Genomic DNA, 23450 nt, shown 5'->3' on the forward strand with positions numbered 1-23450 from the left:
ATTTTCCTTCAGTAAGAAGTATCAGATCCAGTTCAGAATCACTTACTGCATTTAGCTGTCAAGTTTCTTTAGTCTCCTTTAATCTGGTACTTATTATGCCTCAGCCTTTGTCTTTCATGGCAAAAGAATTCCTATTTTTCAATGGCTTATAAATTATTACTATCCTTAGTTATCTTGATACTCAAATCATTCCAGATTTGGTCACTGGGAGCCCCTTAAATTGGCTCCTGTGTCCTCTTGACATGCCCTAATTTACTTTTTTTTTTTAAAGTTCTTCTTCAATTTCTGGCATAACACACTGTTCCAGGCTCATCTTGTACCTTTCCTGCCTCAGCCCTGTAATCAACAGTTTCTACCAGGAGCCCAGATTCCTTTTAGTTGGGAAACTGTATTAGTAACCAATATCTGGGTGCCAGATGTGCTCATTGTCATATGTTTCTAGGCCTTTTCAGCTGACAGTGTTAGGAATGTATATATATATATATGTAAGCACGCATGTTCAAATATACGTGTGTGTGTGTGTGTATAAAATGTATTAGAAATCATGAGTTTATGCTGGTATCTCCAATTCCAATGTTCTCCCATAGGATCTTTTTTTCCATGCTTTGCCCCATTCCATATCTGTATTTGCCTTCTTGCACAATGAGAACCCTGGCTCCCAACAACATCAACATATTTATTTACTCAATTCTACTATATACCCCAAATAATTTCATATTGCTTCTTTCATACAACTACAATAAACCTTCTAAAAAGAGTTCAGGATTTGTTTGCAGCTGTTTACCCTGCTACTCAACTAAGTGTATATAGTCAAATGACATGTTCAGCAGTTACTTAGTTTCTTTCTCCTATATGGTTATGTTATTCACTAGCAATACAACTGGGTTCATTTGTTCAGTTTGCTTATAGTTTTAAGGTTTTTTCCTCTCCTTCTTACTGATTTTTTAAAAATATACATATAATATTAACATACTTTCAACAACAACAAAAACTCATAAAACTAATAAGCAATTATAACAAGGTCATAGGACACAAGGTTAATAAAAATAAGTCAAATGCTTTCTAATATATCAGCAATGAACAACTGGAATTTGAAATTAAAAATACAACACCATTTATATCAGCACCAAAAAAAAAAAAGAATACTTAGGTATCAATAAAATATGTACACGATCTATATGAAGAACACTACAAAACTCTGATGAAAGAAGTCAAAGATCTAAATAAGTGGAGAGATATTCCATATTTGCAGATAGGTAGACTCAATAGTGACAACCAATTTGATTTATAGATTCACCACAATCCCAAACAAAATCCCACCAAGTTTTGTGGCTATCAACAAACTGATCCCAAAGTTTACATGCAAAAGACCCAGAACAGCCAACAAAATACTGAAGAAGAACAAAGTTGGAGGACTGACAGTACTTGACTTCAAAACTTACTATAAAACTATATGAATGAAGACAGTATGGTATTGGTACAAGAATGGACAAGGAGATCCACAAAACACAACAGAGAGCCCAGATAATAAACCCATATGAATACAGTTGACTGATCTCTGACAAAGGAGCAAAGGCAATTCAGTGGAGAAACTATAACCTTTTTAAAAAAAATTATGCCGGAACAACTGAATATCCACATGTAAAATACCGGATCTAGATACAGACCCTGCACCTTTCACAAAAATTAACCCCAAATGGATCATAGGCCTAAATGTAAAATGCAAAACTATAAAACTTCTAGAAGATAACAGGAGAAAATCTAGATAACGTTGGCTTTTTAGACAACGTCAAAAGCAGATCTATTAAAGAGAAAGTTAATATGATGGACTACATTAAAATTTTTAAAAGTCTGTTCTATGAAAGACACTATTAGGAGAACGAAAGGATTGGCTACAACTGGGAGAGTATATTTGCAAAACACGTATCTGATAATGGGTTTGTATTCAAATATACAAAGACCTGTTAAAACTCATCAATCAGAAAACAATCTAAGTTTTTAATAGGCAAAAGATCTATGTGAATAGACAACATACCAAAAAATATGTAAAGGTGGCAAATAAACATGAAAAGATGCTCAACATCACATGTCATTTGGGAAATGCAAATTAAAACAACAATGAGATACCATTACACACCTGTTAGAATGGCTAAAATCCAAAACACCGACAATGCCAAATGCTGACAAAGACAAAGAGCAATAGAAATTCTCATTTATTGCTGGTGAGAATGCAAAATGGTATAGCCACTCTGTATGACAATCTGGAAAAGGCAAAACTATGGAGATAGTAAAAAGATCAGTGGTTTCCAGGGATTTGGGAAGAGGGAGCGAGGGATGAATAGGTGAAACACATAAGCTTTTTAGGGCGATGAAACAATTCTGTATATTATAATGGTGAATACATGACATGATGCATTTGTCAAAGCCCAAAGAACTGTACAGCTCAAAGAGTGAACCATAATGCAAAGTATAGTTACATTAGTTAATAATAATGTATCATTATTAGTTCATCAATTGTAACAAATGTACCACACTAATAAAAAGTGTTAATAACAGGAGAAACTGTGTGCAGCAGTGGAGGGGAAGGGATATATGGGAATTCTGTACTTTCTGCTCAGTTTTTCTGTAATCCTAAAACTATTCTAAGAAATAAAGTCTATTAATTTAAAAAAGCCAATGAGATACCACTTCACACCCACTATAATGGCTATAATCAAAATGATGGACAATAACAAGTGTTGGCAAGGATGTGAAGAAACTGGACCCCTTGTACATTGGTGGTGAGAATATAAAATAATGTGGCTGCTTCGGAAAACAGTCTGGCCATTTATAAAATTGTTAAACATAAAGTTACCATATGACTCAGGAATTCCACTCCTAGGTATACACCTAGGAGAAATGAAAACATATGTCCACGTAAAAACTTGTACATGAATATTCATAGCAGCATTATTCATAATGGCCATAAAAATGAAAACAACCCAAATGTCCAGCAACTGGTAAACAGATAAAATTTGGTATGTCTGCAGTGGTCGAGAGTCTGCCTGCCGATGCAGGGGACACGGGTTCGTGCCCAGGTCCGGGAAGATCCCACATGCTGCGGAGCGGCTAGGCCCGTGAGCCATGGCCGCTGAGCCTGCGCATCCAGAGCCTGTGCTCCGCAACGGGAGAGGCCACAACAGTGAGAGGCCCGTGTACCGCAAAAAAAAAAAAGAACTAAAGTACTGATAAATGCTACAACATGGATGAACCTTCAAAACACTATGCTAAGTGAATGACGCCAGACACAAAGACTACATGCTGTATGATTCCATTTATACGAAATGTCCAACAGAGGCATATTCAGAGAGACAGAAAGCAGATTGCTAGGGGCTGCAAGGAAGGAGGAATGGGAATGACTGCTAATGAGTATGGGGTTTCTTTTTGGGGTAGTGAAAATGTGGACTTAGTGGTGATAGTTCCACAACATTGTGAATATACTAAACTCACTGAATCCTACACTTTAAAAGAACATATTTTACGGTATGTGAATCATATCTCACTAAAGCTGTTACTTTAAAACATAGAAAAAGCTATCCAGAAAATATTTTATTTCCATTTTGTAGGGCCCAACTTGTCAACTTTGAGGACTTCAGGGGAGTTAAACCTTGTGTACTTGTAAGTTAAGAGTGAGCAGTCTAGAATCTTCTGCCTGCCTCAAAATTCTTTTTTATCTGTGAAAAGAAGATAATACTGCCTATTAGATAGCATTGTATGGTTTTAGGCTCTCAATTTAAATTGGCTTATTTTTAGCTCCGTTTTTTGTTTTTTTTCCCCCCCTAGGAGGAATTGTAGCTGGTTCTTTGGACTCCCCGAAAAGAAAAAGGTGACATAAATAATTCCTTCTCCATCTTGAGCCTTGCTATGATAATAATTGCTACCTTTTGTAAAACATTTACTATATATCTATGTACTTTATATACATTATCTTACTTAATCTTTGCAACAACTCTATGAGGTGGGAGCTATTATTATTCCCATTTGAGGTATGAGAAAATTGCGGTTTAGAGAAATTAAATGCTCAGAGATCTACAGTAAGTGAGATAGCCAGGAATTCAAATCCTGTCTGTACTCATAACTAAGAGACTGTGCTAACCCCTATAACAAAAATTTCTAGATTTTAAGAAAAAAAATTTAAGGTCTACATTGCCTTTATGGAATCCAGGTATGCAACCTTAAATAAGAAACATAAAAGCAAAACTCAACAATTTTTCTCCTAAAGAATTTTACATTGTCACTGTTGTGTCTCAAGAAGAGTTTCAGATTGTAGCAAAAACAAGAAGGAAATTTTACACTTCCACATTTACCTTTTAAGGATGGGTCAATATTTATGTGAAAGCAGGACTCTGCTGCCCAAAGCAAGAGCCTGGTGGTCTTCATATAAACACTTATTACTTATTTAGGGACATTTCCCCTTCCCTTTATACTCCAGTTGCCATTTTGGCTCCTAAAGGACAGACGTAATTAGAGAATAGGAACAATGAAGCCCACTATACTTAAGAGAATGGAAAGCAAGTGGAATCAGGGAGGAACCAGAACAGAGATCAGGGATCAGGTGGAGGCCGGGTTGGGCTGCCTGAATAGGTAGAGAGAGATAGCCTTAATTCATCTGAGTTAGCAGTGAGAGTTGTAGCAACTAAAGGACAGGATGGGGGATAAATTGTGGGGTAGATTGCAGAGAGTAAGACCATAAAGGTGGAATCAGAACACATAGCTGGAGATAGATGAGGAGAGAAGAGAAGCACTGTTAAGAAGGGAGTTTGGTACAGGGCACTGATGACTCAATAGGTATATTTTTCCAGCTACCTAAACATATGTTCAAATACTAACTATAATCAAATAAGTTTAAAAGACTTTAATAAGGCCATGTAGTCCGAAGTCTTTATTTCATAGTTGAAGAAATCAGAGCTAGAGAAGTAAACTGCACAAAACATATTGGCTCATACCTTACTGTGATATTACTTGACCACTATGTCATGATCAAAGTTAAATCTTAAGTCAATCTAAAATATTATGTGATATAAAACATAGCATACAGGTGCCTTATGTTTCATTTTTGTTTTTGCTATATTTTGTATTTAACCTGCCCATACATATACTACAGTTCATTCTCTAATATAGTCTTAAGACTTTTGCTTATTTATATTGAACGTAGTAATTCTTGTATTAGTTACTTCGGTGGTAAATTTTTTAAAATCTCAGTATGTTGGAGTTTGTTCATGGAACTATCACCACTGGGTTCATGGAAAAATTGACTTTGGGGTCTGGTATAAATATTCATGTATGTGCTTGTGTATATATTGGTTAAGTTATTTAAAAATGATTACTGAGTACGCTTCTGCTCAAATCAGTGTGCATATCTTATGCAATTAGGCAGTCTCTCCATGTGGGAGGGGAAGGAATTCTCCCAATTAATTAATGGATTACCTTCCTTCCCCAGAATGACACATGCCTATATAAAGCGGTTCAAGGTCAAGGGGATCTCATTTCATCTGATATACATCTGGGAACTAAACAGTATGGGTGGCTGAGAGAGCTACAGTTTTAAAAGGAGAATAGGACCCTCATGGACACAGAAAGTGGACTAGAACTCCTAGAAATTCCAACTTATTACAGATACCTTTTCTCCCATGGATGAAAAGGCAGTTTTATGCAAACTGTCATATACAGATGCATTTACATTCAAACTGTATGCTTCACTGCAACTCGGTGACTTTCCATTTTCTTCTATGAAAAAGCACCTGCATCCAACTAGAATTTAAACAGGCTGTATAAAGTAATTCAATAGCAGCAAATGCACTATTTAAAAATGAATCAATCTGAGATATGTAATGGTTTTAGACTGAAGCAGCTGTTTTATTAAATATACATATGCAATGACATTTCTTTTAGTGGAAGCAACTTGCTGAAGAATTTGAAAGAATCTTTTAACATATAAAACAGACCAATTAGAAAATAAATAGCTACCAAGAAGCCTATATCTATGGTTATTCTATTTTTGAGACAAGAATAGAGATACATGAATAAACAGAAATTTTTTCATCTTTGTGAATTTATAGGAATTCTTGCAAAAGTATTAAAAAAAATGAATCCCATTCAGTTCATCTTTTTAAAACTTCTTAATTGAAATGAATAAAATTACTAAATCAAAATGCTCAGCAAAAATCTTGGATATGTGATTCACTTATAGTTAGCATAATCATGAGATTCTAAGAATTCTGCTACCATTTTGGGGACTAACTGATGATGACAGACTAGAGATAAACACTTAGATGCCAATTCCAATTCTCTGTACCATGAAAGAGAAAAAAAGTACTTTAACGTATAAGAAACTGTGAAACAGCACAAATAAAACCCCATCTTGTATGCAGATTATCAGTTAAAGTGAAATTAGTACTTTAAATTATCAACTTACAAGTGGAAAATTTAACAGTTTCAAAATGATATTCACTGAATTACCTCTATCTTTCCTGATTCATATAATCAAGCTAGCTATAGATGTAACTCAGGTATCCACTTATATTTATGTCTACGTATTTGCGCAAAGTTAAAACACTTAAATTTGATTAAAAACTTTCTGAATCAATGAAAGCAAAGTCATTATTATTTGGAAAACCAACCATTGACCATAATGAATATCTTAATTATTTTGATACGTGAAATATGCAATGTAATTATTTTTATGCTGGATTATATTGGGAATTTCCCTACACTTAATATTTAGTTAACTGATATATTACAAGAACAGCGATATTTTTCTTTTTAAAAATGAACTTTAAAACTTTTATAAATTTTTAAAATTCTGATTTATAAGTCATTATTGCCATCTGCTGGTTATACAGTTTCATTGCATTTTGGGGTAAAAATTAGCAATTGTTTTACTAAAAGAGAAAACAGACACAAGTTTTAGAAATAGATGACTGGAAAATCTCTATGTAAGAGAAACAATTTACTAAATCACAAGGTATCTTCATCTCAAAGAGGAAAAAATAATTCGAGAATACATTGCATTATATCAAATTATAATGCACTATTTTAATTGTCAGTTCATCGTAGAATAAGTATCAGGCATACTGATTTAAGTCACTGTCATTAATAAGCATAAAGCTAAAATATGACTTAAATAACTGTTCAAAATAACTAGCTCAAAATAAGTGAACACTGTTAAAGAAGTTAAAAAAGATGAAAACTTGTCAGATTCTATTCAAGCAAAAAAAACTGAGCGCCATGTTTTCCCTCACATACACAATCTATCCCTCTCCTTACTGAGAGAACGCCAAATTATTCAGGCAACTGTCTCTCAGTATTCTGAGTTAACTAGTGAACCTTCAACTTGTATTACTGTTTAATAATAGAATTAACATATAACTTAATGACAAAAATCCAGGTGAGCAAAACATTAATTGGAAATAATACTCATCAGTATACTCTGAATATGGTCACTCTAGAGCAAGATATAGTAATAATTTTATTTTATTTTTTGGCCACGCTGTGTGGCCTGTGGGAGCTTAGTTCCCCCGCCAAGGATTGAACCTGCGCCCCCTGCAGTGGGAGGGCAGAGTCTAAACCACTGGACTGCCAGGGAAGTCCCCAAGGTATAGTAATAATTTTTAAATTAAGCATATACTCTTTTAGATGCTTTACTATGTTTTAGGTACTTCAGCATTTTTCAGATCAGGAGATAAATTAGAGCAGTTAAGTTACTGGCTAAAGGTAATCTTGGTAAACTTGCATATATGAGTCCTCTATGTAAAAGATTTAGAATGGAGCATGGAACACAGTTAATTCTATGTGTTTACTATATATCTGAATCATATATATCCTGCTTATTTTACCTTTAACACTATATCATGAGTATTTTCCTATGTTGTTAAATATTCATTCAAACCGACTTTAGTCAATTTAGTAATGCTTCACTGTTATCAGTGTTCTGTAATTCATTGTTTGACATGGAGATTACTTCTAATTTTCAATTATATAAATAATAGTACAATGAACATTATTATAAAAATTATTTTTTAAATGCCAAAAATGACCAGATTTGTACTTTCAAGGGCTAGACCAACAGAAAGAATACGCTTTATTCTGTTAGGACATGGAGTGATCCAAAAGACAACTGGAAACTCCAAGAAACAAACAAATTCACAAAAGGGAAACAAGAAATAGGCAAAATAGACTGAAAAGAAGGAGACCAAAATCAGAAAGTTCAAAGTTTTACAAGAAAATGTCACTAAAAATGACATCTGGCCAACATTCCAGTAGCAGCCACTCCTTACTTCCCACAAAAATACCCACTCCTCATGAAAAACAAGGACATAAAACTTATAAAATCACTTAAATGAATGACCTATCAACAAGGACCCTCAGATTACCTTTTAAAATATTCAACAAGATATAACTTAAAATAAACACATCTATTAAAATCACAGAGATTTGAAGGATAAACAGATTAATTGGGAAAACACTGATTTTTTGAAAAGGCACAGATGGCCATATCAATTTCAGGTAAAAGTAGGGTGTATAATTCAGCTGACTTGAAACGTCTATTGGAAAATATAAATTTCCCAAATTGATACCAGAAGTAGTAGACAATGTAAATACATCATTAATAATGAAGGAAACTTAAAGACTAAAGAAAAATAAAAAGGCTCCAGAACCAGATGTTCTAATACATACAAAAGATGCAAATCCACCCAATTCATTTAATAAGTTTAACATAATTCTACAATTTCCTTTTTATTAAAGGGAAACAAAATCACTGCACTCCAAAAACAATATTAAAATACTCATATGAAAAAATAAGGTTTTTTTGAATCTGCATATTTACTCAATAATATATTTTTATCAACCACCCATAAGTACCTTGTATTTTAAACTCAGGATTGGCCGATTTATTAGCTGTTAAAAGTTGGGTAAATCATTACATCCTTGACCCGCGGTTTCCTAATTCATACAAAGTTATCGTGTGAATTAAATGCGAAAACTTTTTTTTTTGGCCCCGCCGCGGCCGCGGGGGCCCCTGGCCTTAGCAGCGAAACCGCGGAGTCCTAACCACTGGACAGCCAGGAAATTCCCTAGATGCGAAAACATTTTAAGCACCAAATATAGTGCCAGGGATGTAGAAACACTCCTTGAAGAAAATCTTACAAACCAACAAATTAATATTAGCACTTATTGAATTTAAATAAGTGACAAGATGAATAATATTGTCAGTAACTGCTTTAGACCTTCAGAGTAGGGAAATTAATGTGGGCTAGCTCGGAGGGTGATAGAATTGAGATGGGCAGGCAGAAATGGATGAAAAAGCTACAGGAGGGCTGTTCGGTATAAGTAAACGGATAGTTATGGAGTCACACTACGGACCTCACCTGTAATGACTGGAAAGGAAGATTTGTGTCCTCGGACATGGGAAACTAAACTTGAAAGGGCAGACTGGGGCAGCTTGCTGAAGGTACCGATGAACAAGCTGAGGAGTTTACGTTTTATTTGCGGGCTAATGGGAGCCACGAGCATTTCTGAAGGGTGTGGTATGCGGAAAATTAACCTGGCCACAGTGAGCCTAGATTAGATGGGGGAGAAGGAGCTTAGGGAGTTCGATCCATGATCAAACAGATGGGACGTGAAGCGGCGTGGCCTGTAACAGAGGACATGAAAAATACCAATGGCCCCTGTCCATCTTTGCCAGCCGCCCTGGCATCACGTGTGGCTGTGCAGTGACTATGGGGCTCCCCTCTCACATGTTCCTGGGTGGTCCCTGGTTCAGAAGGGGGAGACTACTGAGCGCAACTCCGCGCTCAACTGCTGACGAATTCTGAGCAACCTTGTTGGGGGTCACAATTTCACTTCAGAATGGATTAATAAGCGCTGTCCTCAAAGGGGACATCACCGAATTCCTGTCAACCAGAGGCTATGGGGTTAGACTCACCGGGCTGACGCCTGCTCTGCCACCTGCGGCCTCGGGTCACTGCCTCGGCGTAGGAGACGGACTGAGTACCCAATGCTAAGTGTTCCAAGGCGGCGAGGAGAGACGCTCCTAATAAGTGCCAGGCGCATCACAGGCGCCCACTTCCTTCCCTCGCTCTCCTTCTACGGTTATTTCTTTCAGTTGAGATCTCCTTTGCCTTCAATAACCTCGAGACAGACAATCTTTTGGTAAAAATAACAAAGCTAAGCCTAAAGTCGAAGAAAGTTCCTTAGACTTGTCCACCAGCAGCGTAGGGCAGCGGTGAGATGGGCGGCGCACGTGAGAGGATAAGCGTGAGGAGACGCGCGTGGGGCTCTGCGCGGCGTCCGCTTACTTGGGTCTGTACACGTGGAGGCGCACGTGGGAGGATGCGCGCCGAGCTGCGCGCAGGGTCTGCGCACGTGGGGCTGCACGCGTGGGCGGCGCACCGGCCGCGCGGGGCAGCCTGGGCCTGACGCCGCCCCCCTTCCAGGATTCGCGGTCGCCTTGACTACCCGGTGGCCCGCAACGGCGGCGGGGACTAGTCGTTGAGGCTGCGAGCCGAGCCAGACACCTGCGGACGTCGCCCGACTCGGCCGGGCCCGCGCCGGAGAGAGTAGCAGCTCCATCCGAACAGGGACTATGAGAAAATGGTCGGGCAAACGAGGAACAAGCTCAAAGAAGCGGCCTCAGAGCCGTCGTACTCTCTCCGCTCCACGCAGTCTAAGCAGCGGCGGCGCCGGGCCACCGGAGCCGGAGAGCCGGAGTTGGACGAGGAGCCGAAGGGGAAGGTGAAAAAGACGGAGCTGCCTTTGCCCGCACGCGGGGGGAACCTGCCAGGGGGCGCCCGGAAGTACTCGCCGCGGAGGACCCGAAACCTGAACGCGCAGAATTGCCTGCAAATGGAAGTGGTCGGAAGGACCGTTCTTCTCGGCCGCTTTCAATTCCTCAGATGTTTCATGGAGCAGCTCCGCGATAAGGTGCATCTATTGCGGAGATATCAGTTCACGGGCAGTATGACCCTCGGCATAGGTGAGCAGAGTCGACCGGGGAAAGCCCTCGGCAGGAGCCCCGACGGCTCGAGGCCCAGCACTCCCGCGCGGTAGGCTCGCATCCGAGGGACCCGCGGGCCCTCTGAGCCTCGGGTTGGAAGTGGTTTTGGTGAATCTTGCAGATCAGTTTAACAAGCAAGTCTAGCAGCAATAATGGCGAGGTCCAATCTCTGGAAAATCGCTGACAAGAATTTCCAGTCCCCTTCTTTTAAAGTTCTTTTAAAACATTTTCAAGGGTTTTCAGGAACAGTGATCATTTCATGGGTCACCAACAAAATGTCATCTTAAGGCAGCCATTTATCACAAGTTGTGAAAATGATAGGGTAACTTTTGGGGGGGAGAGGTCAGACATTGTATTTTTCTGCACCTTGAATAAAGCAAAATAAACTGTTGGTTATTTTAATGAGTTGAGAATCTTTAATAGCGGAAATAGAGTCACATTAGGCAATATATTTACCCATGTTTTCCATTTATTTTCATCTTGCTGAGGAGCTTTGATGCTTAAATTTTCTTCTTATTTAAGCATTTGAAATATGTTTATTTGTATTCCTCATTTTCTGTAGCTTAAGACGTAACTTAAATATTGCTGTTTCATTAAAATCAGTTTTGAGCCTAGTCTTTCGTCAGACTGGCTGCTGATGTGTATTGAAACATGGATAAATGTCTCCTAATGTAAGTACTGTGATTTCTATCATAAGTTGACTGCTGATGTTAATTAAAGTAGAATGAATGTCCACATTTGGGGTGTGTTGAAAATACTTGAGAAATAATAGATGGGGGTTCATATTTAGATTTTGTCAGATGTCTAATTATGGAAACAGATACATTCCACATCCAGAATCAACATGGTCTTGAATACAGAGGTGTTTTGCCCAAACACAAGCCCTCGTGCACCCATGACTGGCACATTGAAGGCACTCAATCAATGTTGGGTGAAATGATGAGTGAGTATATTAAGTGCTATGAGAGTTCAAAACAGTGAACATACTGGAGAATGGGAAGTGGGAAGTGAGATCAGATAAGACTTTTAGGAAAAGGTGGGATTTGAATTGTGACCAAAAAGCTAACATATGGATGCCTGAAGCACAGAACAAGTTTAGAGGCCTATAGAACAGCATAGGGCTTCCCTGGTGGCACAGTGGTTGAGAGTCTGCTTGCCAATGCAGGGGACACGGGTTCGTGCCCCAGTCTGGGAAGATCCCACATGCCGTGGAGTGGCTGTGCCCGTGAGCCATGGCGCGGCTGTGCCCGTGAGCCATGGCCGCTGAGCCTGTGCGTCCGGAACCTGTGCTCCTCAACGGCAGAGGCCACAACAGTGAGAGGCCCGCGTACCGAAAAAAAAAAAAAAAAATGAACAGCATAATCAGTCATGGAAGTAAGAAAATATGAAAGCAGAGTAAGGGTACAAAAAGAAGAGAAAGTAGGAAGTTCAAAAGGTTGGTTGAGACCAGCCATGGAGAGGCTAATTCAAGCCTAGGTTTAAAGGCATTTGGACTTCATTCTGTAGGGAGGCACCGATTGATTCTTTTCTTTAGGAAGATAATTTTTTAATGAGGTGAAATGCAGATAACATAAAATTAACCATCTTTAAAGTGAACAAGTTTGTGACATTTAGTACATTCACGATGTTGGCATTGAATGATTTTTAAATAGAGTAAAATGATCAGAAGTGTGCTTCCGAGAGAATAAATTGACAGCATTGTGTAAAATGGACTGGATATGGACTGAGAAAAGAAGCAGAAAAAATAATTGAATGCTGGAATCCAGGCAATAGTGGTCTTAATGAGGGTAGCAACAGTAGGAATGGAGAAGAGAGGACAGAGGTGAAAGTTGATGGCAACAAATTGATAGGAACTGGGTAGGTAGTGAGGTAGAAAAGGAAAAGAATGTGAGGAGAGGGAGAGAGAACATTTGTTCAGGCATGAGGAGTGTAGATTTGGGAATTATCCATGTGGAAGTGAGTTGAAATGTTAAGATTGAGTGAGATTTCCAAGAGAGGAAAGAGAGCAAAGTAAAGCTATTTGAGAAAACCCGTTATACTTAGTTTTAAGAGGTGAGAGAAGGAAAACCAGATAGATAAGCATGTAAAAACAAAATGGTCAGAAAGAGTTGATATGATGGAAGATAACAGAGGAAGAAATCTAAGAATCTGGTCAAATGCTACAGAGAGATTGAAAAGCAGAAGTGAAAGAGGCCATTGATGTTGATCACTAACTGATCATTGGTCGTTTAAAAGAGTTATAGGAACTTAGAAGAAAGAAGTTGGCTAAGAATCTTGTTAGATAATGGCAGGGGGGTGGAGGAGAGAATATTTCATAGTTGGAAGGCCTACTAGATCAAGAGAAGTGTTTTAAGGCCTAGGAAAATTAAAGGCTGAAGGGAAGAACCAAAGGGAGAGGGTGGGATTAACGTTCCAAGAGAGGGAATACTTGATAGTGCAGTCTTGGAGTAATTGGGAAGGATGAAATTAAAGGCACAAATTTGAGATGCTAACTGTTGAAAAGAAGAGATGCTTCCTCTTCTTAGATGGTAGAGAATAGAGAAGCAAAGATTACTATGTAGAGAAATGTTGAAGTGGATATAAGAGACTTTGGGAGTGCTCGCATTAAATTATCTTTGTTTCAGTAAAGTATAAGGTTGGGTCACTATCAGAGGTGAGATTGACAGAGACAGGATACTGGGGCCCAGGATACAGGGGCCCAGGGGACAGGCTTTTTATCACAACTTTGAAAGGAACTGTGATAAGCACTTCTTTAGTTTTACAATATTGGCGTCATTACACCTTACCATTTTATCAGGTGTGGAATGTGGAGTAAGGGGAGGGAGAGGCACACGAATATTTTGAGGGTTTTTGGAAAGCTAGATGGACTTAGTAGGATATTTGATCTTTTCCTTAAATGTCATTTTTAAGAGTAATTGTCTGGAGAATAAGAAAGAGGATACAAGTATAGTTGAATAAGGCATTCTCTGTGCATCTTAAGAGTTAATGAAACCTTATCAGAGGGGCATCTGTTTTGAGTTGCGAGGGGAGGTATAGGTTTAATTTTAAAGTGGTTCAGAGTATATTATGTATGTATTAGATAGAAAGTTAACATATGTAGCAAGTATATAATTTTTCTATAAAGACCCAGGTGGTAAATATTTTAAGCTTCACAGGCCACATACGGTCTCTGTTAACTATTCTTCTTCCTTATTTTTATAACCCTTAAAAAATTTAACAAATATTTTTAGCTTGCAGACAATACAAAAACAGACCATGGGCCATAGTTTGCTGATCGTGGCATAAGAATAGTAAATCTGAGAAATACTGAAGAGTGGTAGGAATGAGCTCAGGATGGTAAGACTATGGAAAAAGAGCTGGAGAAGCATGATTGGGAACTTTCAACAGTGCAATGTTTGTTTTAAAAATTATTAAATAGTTGTTTTAAAGGTATATTATAATGAAGCAGCTTTTAATGACTTTTTTCTTTTCTTCTTTTTCCAGCTGTCTTTGTGGCAATTTTGCACTGGTAAGATTAGTTTCAGTTTGAAATCAATGAAAACATTTGAATTAAAAATTGCCATTGCTGTTTGCATATAATAAAACAGTAACTGCTTGTTACATGTATAGAACGTCTGTATGTGCACCAGTTTACATATATATATATATATATATATATATATATATATAACCTGTTTTAAAACGTCATGTGAAGCAACTTTTATAAATGGATGCATTAGGGGAATAGTAACTTATGAATTAAAGTATTTTTGCTTTATCAAAGGATTCACCACTATATTTCTTAAATATCTAGCTTTTGTAGTATACTTTTCATATTTATTTCATGTAGAAACCTTCCTCATTTTATAGTAATTGAGTGTTGTTAGTGACATAAACTTAGAGATAAAGTTTCAGTGACACCTGTCATTGGAAATCAGGTAGAAATGAAGATAAACACTCTGTGATGGTAATACAGAATTAAATGAACCTTTCAGTATGCATACACCTGCACATAATTTTACACAAATGATATGTTTGTAAAAACTCTATGTAAAATAATATTTTTCCTCTGACGTATCTTCATTTCTACCTGAGCTCAAGGATTTCTACTATTGGGAAGAATGGGATCTGCCCCACATCCTGTTGGGACAGTGCTCTTCTGATCATTATTCTGCAGGGAGATTTTGATGTTAGAACTAAGGCTGTAATGGTAAGAAACATTTCCTACAGCTGTTGGTACCGTGGCATGTGTCCTATGTGTAAACGAAGGTGAGTGAAAGACAGGGTTGCTATATGGAATTTTGATTTATTTTTTACTTCATTGGAAAGCATCTACTATGTAAATTAAGGGTAGCATAATTGCTGACAATAATTTATTTGTCACATATGCACCTGTTTTCAGTACCTACAGCTGTTCTTTTAAGTTGCATTAATAAAATATCTCAAAGTACAGTCCTGTGTTTTTTGGCACTTTGTGTAGTATTATACTTATTTAAAAATTGCTTTAACCTAAAATAATTTTATTTAAAATTATATTCCAAAGCTTTTCAACATTTAGAGGCATTTCCCAAACCTGGTACATTGGAAACACTTGTGAAACCTAACAAACAGACAAAAACATGCTTCTGTTCTGATTTAGAGGCCTGGAGTAGGAGGAAGGGTGATTAGATCTGCAGGAGTTTTAGATACATAATTAAGATTAGGAACCAGGGAGTTAAGGAATTTCAGCTGTGTGCTAATGCTAGCTTATGAATGCCTAAAAATATACAAATTAGCAAGTTACAAAATTTTCTCAATATTTATTATAAAAATTTATTCTTTATCTTTTTATGGCTTTCATACTTTGTTTATAATAGTTATTTTAGTGCTGTTTTTGAAACATGTTATTTTTCTTCTAGGATACATTTAATAACACTTTTTGAAAATGATCGTCATTTTTCTCACCTCTCATCCTTGGAACGGGAGATGACTTTTCGCACTGAAATGGTTAGGTTCTTTCTTCTAATGAATTCATTTGTAGTTTAAGAATAGTGAGACTATAAGGTGGAAACTTATTAGGAACTGAAATGAATTTTTGGTGAATTGCACTGTTTCTCAAGCTATAGCCTATAGGTTTATTTTGTTTTATTTTTGCTGTTTTTAAAAAAAATTTTATTGGAATATAATTGATTTACAATGTTGTGTTAGTTTCAGGTGTACAGCAAACTGATTCAGTTATATGTATACATATATTCATTCTTTTTGAGATTCTTTACCCATGTAGATTATTACAGAATATGAGTAGAGTTCTCTGTGCTATACAGTAGGTCCTTGTTGGTTATCTATTTTATATATAGTAATGTGTGTATGTTAATCCCAGGTTCCTAGTTTATCTCTCCCCACCCCACTTTTCCCCTTAGGTAACCATAGGTTTGTTTTTGAAATCTGGCCTGTAGGTTTATTATTTAAATAAAAAAGTGTTTTAGTCCTCACACCATAAACAAAAATAAACTCAAAATGGATTAAAGACCTAAATGTAAGACCTGAAACCATAAAACTCCTAGAAGAGAACATAGGCAGAACACTCTTAGACATAAATTGTAGCAATATTTTTTTTGGCTCTGTCTCCTAAGGCAAAAGAAATAAAAGTAAAAACAAACAAATAGAGTCTAGTTAAACCTAAAAGCTTTTGCAAAGCAAAGGAAACCATCCACAAAACTTAAAGACAGCCTACTGAATGGGAGAAAATATTTTCAAATGCTATGACTGATAAGGGGTTAATATCCAAAATACATAAACAACTCATACAACTCAATATAAAAGAAAAAGTTAAAAAAATTGACAGAAGACCTGAATAGACGTTTTCCAAAGAATACATACAAATGGCTAACAGGCACATGAAAAGATGCTCAACATCACTAATTATTAGAGAAGTGCAAATCAGAACCACAATGAGATATCACCTCACACTTGTCAGACTGGCTGCCATCAAAAAGTGTACAGATAACAAATGTTGCTGAAGATGTGGAGAAAAGGGAACCCTTGTACACTGTTGGTGGGATTGTAAATCAGTGCAGCCATTATGGAGATTCCTCAAAAAACTAAAAATCGGGCTTCCCTGGTGGCGCAGTGGTTGAGAGCCCACCTGCCAATGCAGGGGACACGGGTTCGTGCCCTGGTCTGGGAAGATCCCACATGCCGCGGAGCAGCTGGGCCCGTGAGCCATGGCCGCTGAGCCTGCACGTCCGGAGCCTGTGCTCCACAACGGGAGAGGCCACAACAGTGAGAGGCCCGCGTACCGCAAAAAAAAAAAAAAACAACAACAAAACACCTAAAAATAGAACTACCATATGATCCGGGAATTCCACTCCTGGGCACATATCCAAAAAAACCCAAAAATACTGATTTGAAAAGATACATGCACCCCAATGTTCATGGCAGCATTATTTACAATAGCCATGATATGGAAGCAACCCAAGTGTCCATCAAGAGTTGAATAGATAAAAGAAGATGTAATATATACATATATATGCAGTGGGATATTAACCATAAAAAAGAATGAAATTCTGCCATTTGCAACAACATGGGTAGTCCTAGAGAGTATTATGCTTAGTGAAATAAGTCAGAGAAAGACAGATACTCTATTTTATCACTTATGTATGGAATCTAAAAAATAAAACATATAACAAAAAAAGTGTTTCAGGATTCTTTTTCTTTTACCTCATTCTCCTCCTCTCCTAAGGCAGACTCCTTTTTAAGATAATAAAGATCAATTATAATAGCTGAGAAAGAAGGAAAACAAAGACAAGGTTTAAGAAGTGATACAGGGGGCTTCCCTGGTGGCGCAGTGGTTGAGAGTCTGCCTACCGATACAGGGGACACGGGTTCGTGCCCCAGTCCGGGAAGATCCCACATGCTGCAGAGCGGCTGGGCCCGTGAGCCACGGGCGCTGAGCCTGCGCGTCCGGAGCCTGTGCTCCTCAACGGGAGAGGCCACAACAGTGAGAGGCCCGTGTACCGCAAAAAAATAAATTAAAAAAAAGTGATTCAGGGCTACCAAAATGATCAGAAATTGTTTTCTCTTAGGGTGGAGTTGGGAGACCCCGTGTTTTATCTGGCTCTTTAAATTTTTTTTTAGCTCTCTTGATTTCAAGATAATTTCTTTTAAGAGACAACTTTTGATATAATGCTTTCTGTTTTTTAGACATCTAATCTATAAAATGGAGATAATCTATCTACCATATGTATTTCACATAATTGTTATGTGGGTTAAATGGGAAAAAGAATGCCAGAATTGCAGAAATTTACAATTAAGAGAGACCAGGGCTGTCTTCCAGATCAGCTAGTTAGGGGCCAAGAGAAGAATTGAAACTGGCCCTCCTGACTGTTTAGCTACTACTTTTGTTTTTTGGTTTTAATTGTGGCTAAATTAAAATAAAAAATTTTAATTAAAAAAATTAGCAAAATTTACCATTTCAATTATTTTGAAGTATACAGTTCTGTGGCATTAAATACACTTGTATAGTTGTGCAACCATCACCAGCATCCATCTCCAGAGCTTTATTATCCCAAACAGACTGTACCTGCTAAACACTTAACTCCCCACTCACACTCACTCCTCACCTAGCTGCTTGGTGACCTCTATTCTACTTCCTGTCTCTATAAAACTGCCTACTCTAGGTATCTCAGCCATTGCTTTTTAAGTCTCACCGTATAGCCACTTAAAGCTTTGAAGAATTGGGTGTGTTAGCATTTGTATGGCATTTGAATTTTTATTATAGGTATTATTTCCAAGGACAGGATATAAAATATTAAAGAGCATAGCTGTGGCAGAGTCTGGGCTTTGATGACAGATCACTAGATTCAGATAGCAGTTCTGTGCTTTCTTGCGTAATGGCTAGTAAGTTAACTTTGATTCTCAGTCTCATCTGTTACCTGGGAATAATGCCAGCCTTACAGGGTTTTACTGAAAATGAAGGAAGATGAAAATGAATGAAGCACATAGCACAGTACCTGGCCCAAAAATAATAACTGTTATTAATAAAAATTTATATGTTTTCTATTTAAGTATAGACATGCATATTAAATATCTTTTCATTGTAGTATTGCCTTGTTTTTCTCATAAGAAAAGGGAAAGATCCTTATATGAACTTATTTTACTAATCAAAATTATGAGTAAATGCTTTTTCAGACATCAGCTAAAACATCTTTAATTTTTTTATACTTTTTAAAAAAATTATTTATTTTTATTTTTGGCTGTGTTGGGTCTTCATTGCTGCGTGTGGGTTTTCTCTAGTTGCAGAGATCTTCATTGCAGTGCGTGGGCTTCTCATTGCGGTGGCTTCTCTTGTTGTGGAGCATGGGCTCTAGGCGCCCAGGCTTCAGTAGTTGTGGCTCATTGGCTCTAGAGCGCAGGCTCAGTAGTTGTGGCGCACGGGCTTAGTTGCTCCGTGGCATGTGGGATCTTCCCGGACCAGGGTTCAAACCCGTGTCCCCTGCATTGGCAGGCAGATTCTTAACCACTGCGCCACCAGGGAAGCCCCCCAGATCTTTAATTTTAATAGTCACTAGTGTTGCTTAGTCTATCAAAAATAAAGTACCTATAGTTGTATGAAGCAGGAATGAGTGTGGGGTTGAAAATTGCTTTTAATGTTTTTTGAGGGAGCATGTATTACAAACTATGTGGCCCTTTATTTTTTAGGAAGGAAGGCAGGAAATTGATGAGGAAGTAATATGAAACAACATGCTTTTGTTAATCTTTGGAATTTAAACAGCACTTTTAGTAACCTAATAAAATCATTATTCCACATGCTGGAATAATGCACTAAAGTAATCCTTTTTTTAGGACACAGCATTTGTGTCATGAACAATAGTCGGTTCACATTTAGTTAGCTTTCACTTTGTGCAGAGCCAATAGATGGAACTAGGAAGTAAGATGAAAGCACAAAGTTGCATCTAATGCTCTTGTAGTCACTGTTATTTCTTAAGAGTTGGAGAAAAAGAAGTAATTTTCTCTATGCAAAGTTCTACACGTACAAGGACATGAAGTCATCTCTGTTTGTGCCAGAATCATCAGATCTCAACTTCTAGGCATCTCATAATGTGGGGGTAAAATCAGGTTTGGTAAAATTAAAAATATATTGTTTACATATTTTAAGGTGTGGTTAGAAAAGCTCCTTAAAATGTTTAACCATCCCTTTAACTCTTTTTCAAACCTACAGAAAATATGAAAGAATATTATAGTGGTAACCTGAAAATGTATGCCTTTTTTGCATCCAAGAATGCACTAGCGAGGAGAAATTAGGTAGTCTTATTATCTATCCTTTTCTTTTTTTCAGAGTAAATTTGTTCTAAAAAGAGTTATAAAAATAAATATTTTCAAATTTTACTTACATTAACAATTTGTACTTTTTTAAAGGGACTTTATTATTCCTACTTCAAAACCATTATCGAAGCACCTTCATTTTTGGAAGGACTATGGATGATTATGAATGACAAGCTTACTGAATATCCCCTTGCAATTAATACAGTGAAACGCTTCCATCTTTATCCAGAGGTAAGCAATATTTGGGAACAAATATTTGTAGAGGGATTCTTCTTTATCAGATAAAAATAGTAAGCACAATGATGTTATAGGAAGGAGGGGATTTTAAAGTTTATTGATTGTATGTGTCCTTATAGTTGAGCAGTGTATCAAAAGTTCCTGTCCTAAATTTAAAAGCCCCAGAAATTATGCTCACAACTTAAAGAATAGAACCTTAGTATGAAATTAATGACTAGTGTAATAGGCCAAATGGGAAGGAGCCAAGAAGGATTCTCGAGGGAGATGGTCTGTTGGCTTTATTTTTTTTAAAACCTCAATCTATTATTTTCTAATTCTAGCAAAAATATATCCTATTAAATTCCTCTTCTTTTCCCCAAGCAAGTCTTGGTGAAAAGCAGTACATGGCTACTGCAGTATTTACAAAGACCATATATTACAAAACATCAGCAGAGAAAACGCTGTGGGAAGATATTATTGAAGCATTCTTTAATCAGTATTCATCAAATTACCTACTCCTTGATTTATAAAATGAAATAAATGAATGATTTGATAAAAGTAACAGGGCAAAAGCAAAATAGATACAAATATAAGTACAATAGCTTCTTTTTAAAAAGTTTTTATTGGAGTATAGTTGCTTTACAATGTTGTATTAGTTTCTACTGTACAGCAAAGTGAGTCAGCTATACGTATACATGTATCCCTTTTTTTTCGGATTTCCTTCCCATTTAGGTCACCACATAGCGCTGCGTAGAGTTCCCTATGCTATACAGTAGGTTCTCATTAGTTATCTATTTTATACATAGTATCAATAGTATATATATCAGTCCCAACCTCCCAATTCATCCCACCCACCCTTTTCCCCCTTGGTCTCCATACATTTGTCCTCTACATCTGTGTCTCTTTTTCTGCTTTGTAAATAAGATTGTCTATACCAATATTTTCAGATTCCACATATATGCGTTAATATACAATATTTGTTTTTCTCTCTCTGACTTGCTTCACTCTGTATGACAGTCTCTAGATCCATCCATGTCTCTACAAATGACCCAATTCGTTCCTTTTTATGGCTGAGTAATATTCCATTGTACACATGTACCACATCTTCTTTATCCATTCATCTGTCGATGGATACCTAGGTTGCTTCCACGTCCTGACTATTGTAAATAGTGCTGCAGTGAGCATTGTGGTGCATGACTCTTTTTGAATTACGGTTTTCTCAGAGTATATGCCCAGTAGTGAGATTGCTGGGTCATATGGTAGTTCTATTTTTAGTTTCTTAAGGAGCCTCCATACTGTTCTCCACAGTGGCTGTATCAATTTACATTCCCACCAACAGTGCAAGAGGGTTCCCTTTTCTCCACACCTTCTCCAGCATTTATTGTTTGTAGATTTTTTGATGATGCCCATTCTGACTGGTGTGAGGTGATATCTCATTGTAGTTTTGATTTGCATTTTCTAATAATTAGTGATGTTGAGCATTTTTTCATGTGTTTGTTGGCACTCTGTATATCTTCTTTGGAGAAATGTCTGTTTAGGCCTCCAGCCCATTTTTTTGATTGGGTTGTTTGTTTTTTAATATTGAGCTGCATGAACTGTTTGTATATTTTGGAGATTAATCCTTTGGCCGTTGCATCTGTTGGCTTTAGAGACCGTGTAGATGGGTATACTGATCACATGAAGGGACAATGACAGTGACGAGTAGAATAGTGACCTTGGGGATACATTAATAAGGCAAGATTTATTTAGTTATATAGCTAGAAATCTATGAATACTTCCCAATACTAAAAAAAGTATGAACTTTATGATAGTCTTCAAATTCTAGAAATTGGAAAAAAGAAGAAAAAAAATAGTAGATTCAGTTTGTGAACTCTGAAGATAAATGCTGACTTGACAGCATGGTAAGAACTACTTTTGAGTTATCTCAGAATCCAGCAGATAAGTTAAAAAGTCTAGCTTTTTATTTCTTTCTTCATATTTTATAGCTTTTAAAAATTATTATTTTGATTTTAAATGTTTAAAATTGCAGAAGCTAGAGAATAATGTGCAAATATGTGTGGTCAACCACCTACAATAAATAAGTGCTATTCTTTTATCATTTTTGCTTCTGATATTTTAAAATAAATAAAGCATTATAAATACAGTTAAAGTCATCTTTGTTCTGCTTCCCAGTTAAGTTTGTTCCTTTCCCATTCTCACAAGCATCATTATCGTGAATTTGATGTGTATATCCATCCAGTTCTTTTTTCAAGGATTGTTTTATGTGTTTTTGTAATTTCACATAAGTGTTATCATACTGAACATATCACTCTACAACTTTTTCCTCAGTATTTTATTTTGGAATTTTTGAAAATGTATGTACATATTTATTTTTCTTTAATTTCAACCATTTTATGAATTCCAAAATTATTTGTATATTTCCCTATTATGGATATTAAATTATTTCCAGTTTTTAAATTACAGATGTAAACCATATAATCCAGCAGTTGTACTCCAGGACATTTATCCCAGAGAAATTAAAATTTATATTCACACAAAAACCTATACACATTTATTGTAGCTTTATACATTGTAGCACAAAACTGCAAACAACACAGATGTCCTTTGACATGTGAATGGTTAAAGAAACTGTGGTACACTCATACCAGGAATACAATTCAGCAATAAAAAAGGAACAAACCATAAGAAACTGCCAAACTGTTTTCCAGAGTGGTTATGCAATTTTACATTTCTACCAGGAATGTATAAGTGATTCACTTTCTCCACAGGGTCTCCAGCATTTGGTGTTGTCACTACTTTTTATTTTAATGATTCTGATTTATCAGAATGTAGTGATTTATCACTGTGGTTTTAATGTGCATTTCCCTAATGACTAATGTTGTTGAACGCTCCTTTTTTGTGTTTATTAGCTAGCTAT

General features: G+C 36.9%; 1 protein-coding gene across 1 annotated transcript in view; it reads left to right on the forward strand.

The window, feature by feature from the left end:
- Positions 1-10632: 10632 nt before the first annotated feature.
- The window catches only part of DPY19L2 (dpy-19 like 2), a gene marked incomplete at both ends in the record, with an annotated part of 87420 nt that continues 74602 nt past the window's right edge, over positions 10633-23450 (forward strand). Inside the window, 4 exons of the mRNA XM_082661699.1 lie at positions 10633-11014; positions 14519-14543; positions 15913-16000; positions 20411-20548. Of these exons, the coding sequence (XP_082517825.1) occupies positions 10633-11014; positions 14519-14543; positions 15913-16000; positions 20411-20548 (633 nt within the window). The remainder of the gene's footprint in view (positions 11015-14518; positions 14544-15912; positions 16001-20410; positions 20549-23450) is intronic.

This window comes from Grampus griseus, assembly GCF_964374135.1.
Source record: "Grampus griseus genome assembly, chromosome: 9".
NCBI classification, from domain to species: domain Eukaryota; kingdom Metazoa; phylum Chordata; class Mammalia; order Artiodactyla; family Delphinidae; genus Grampus; species Grampus griseus.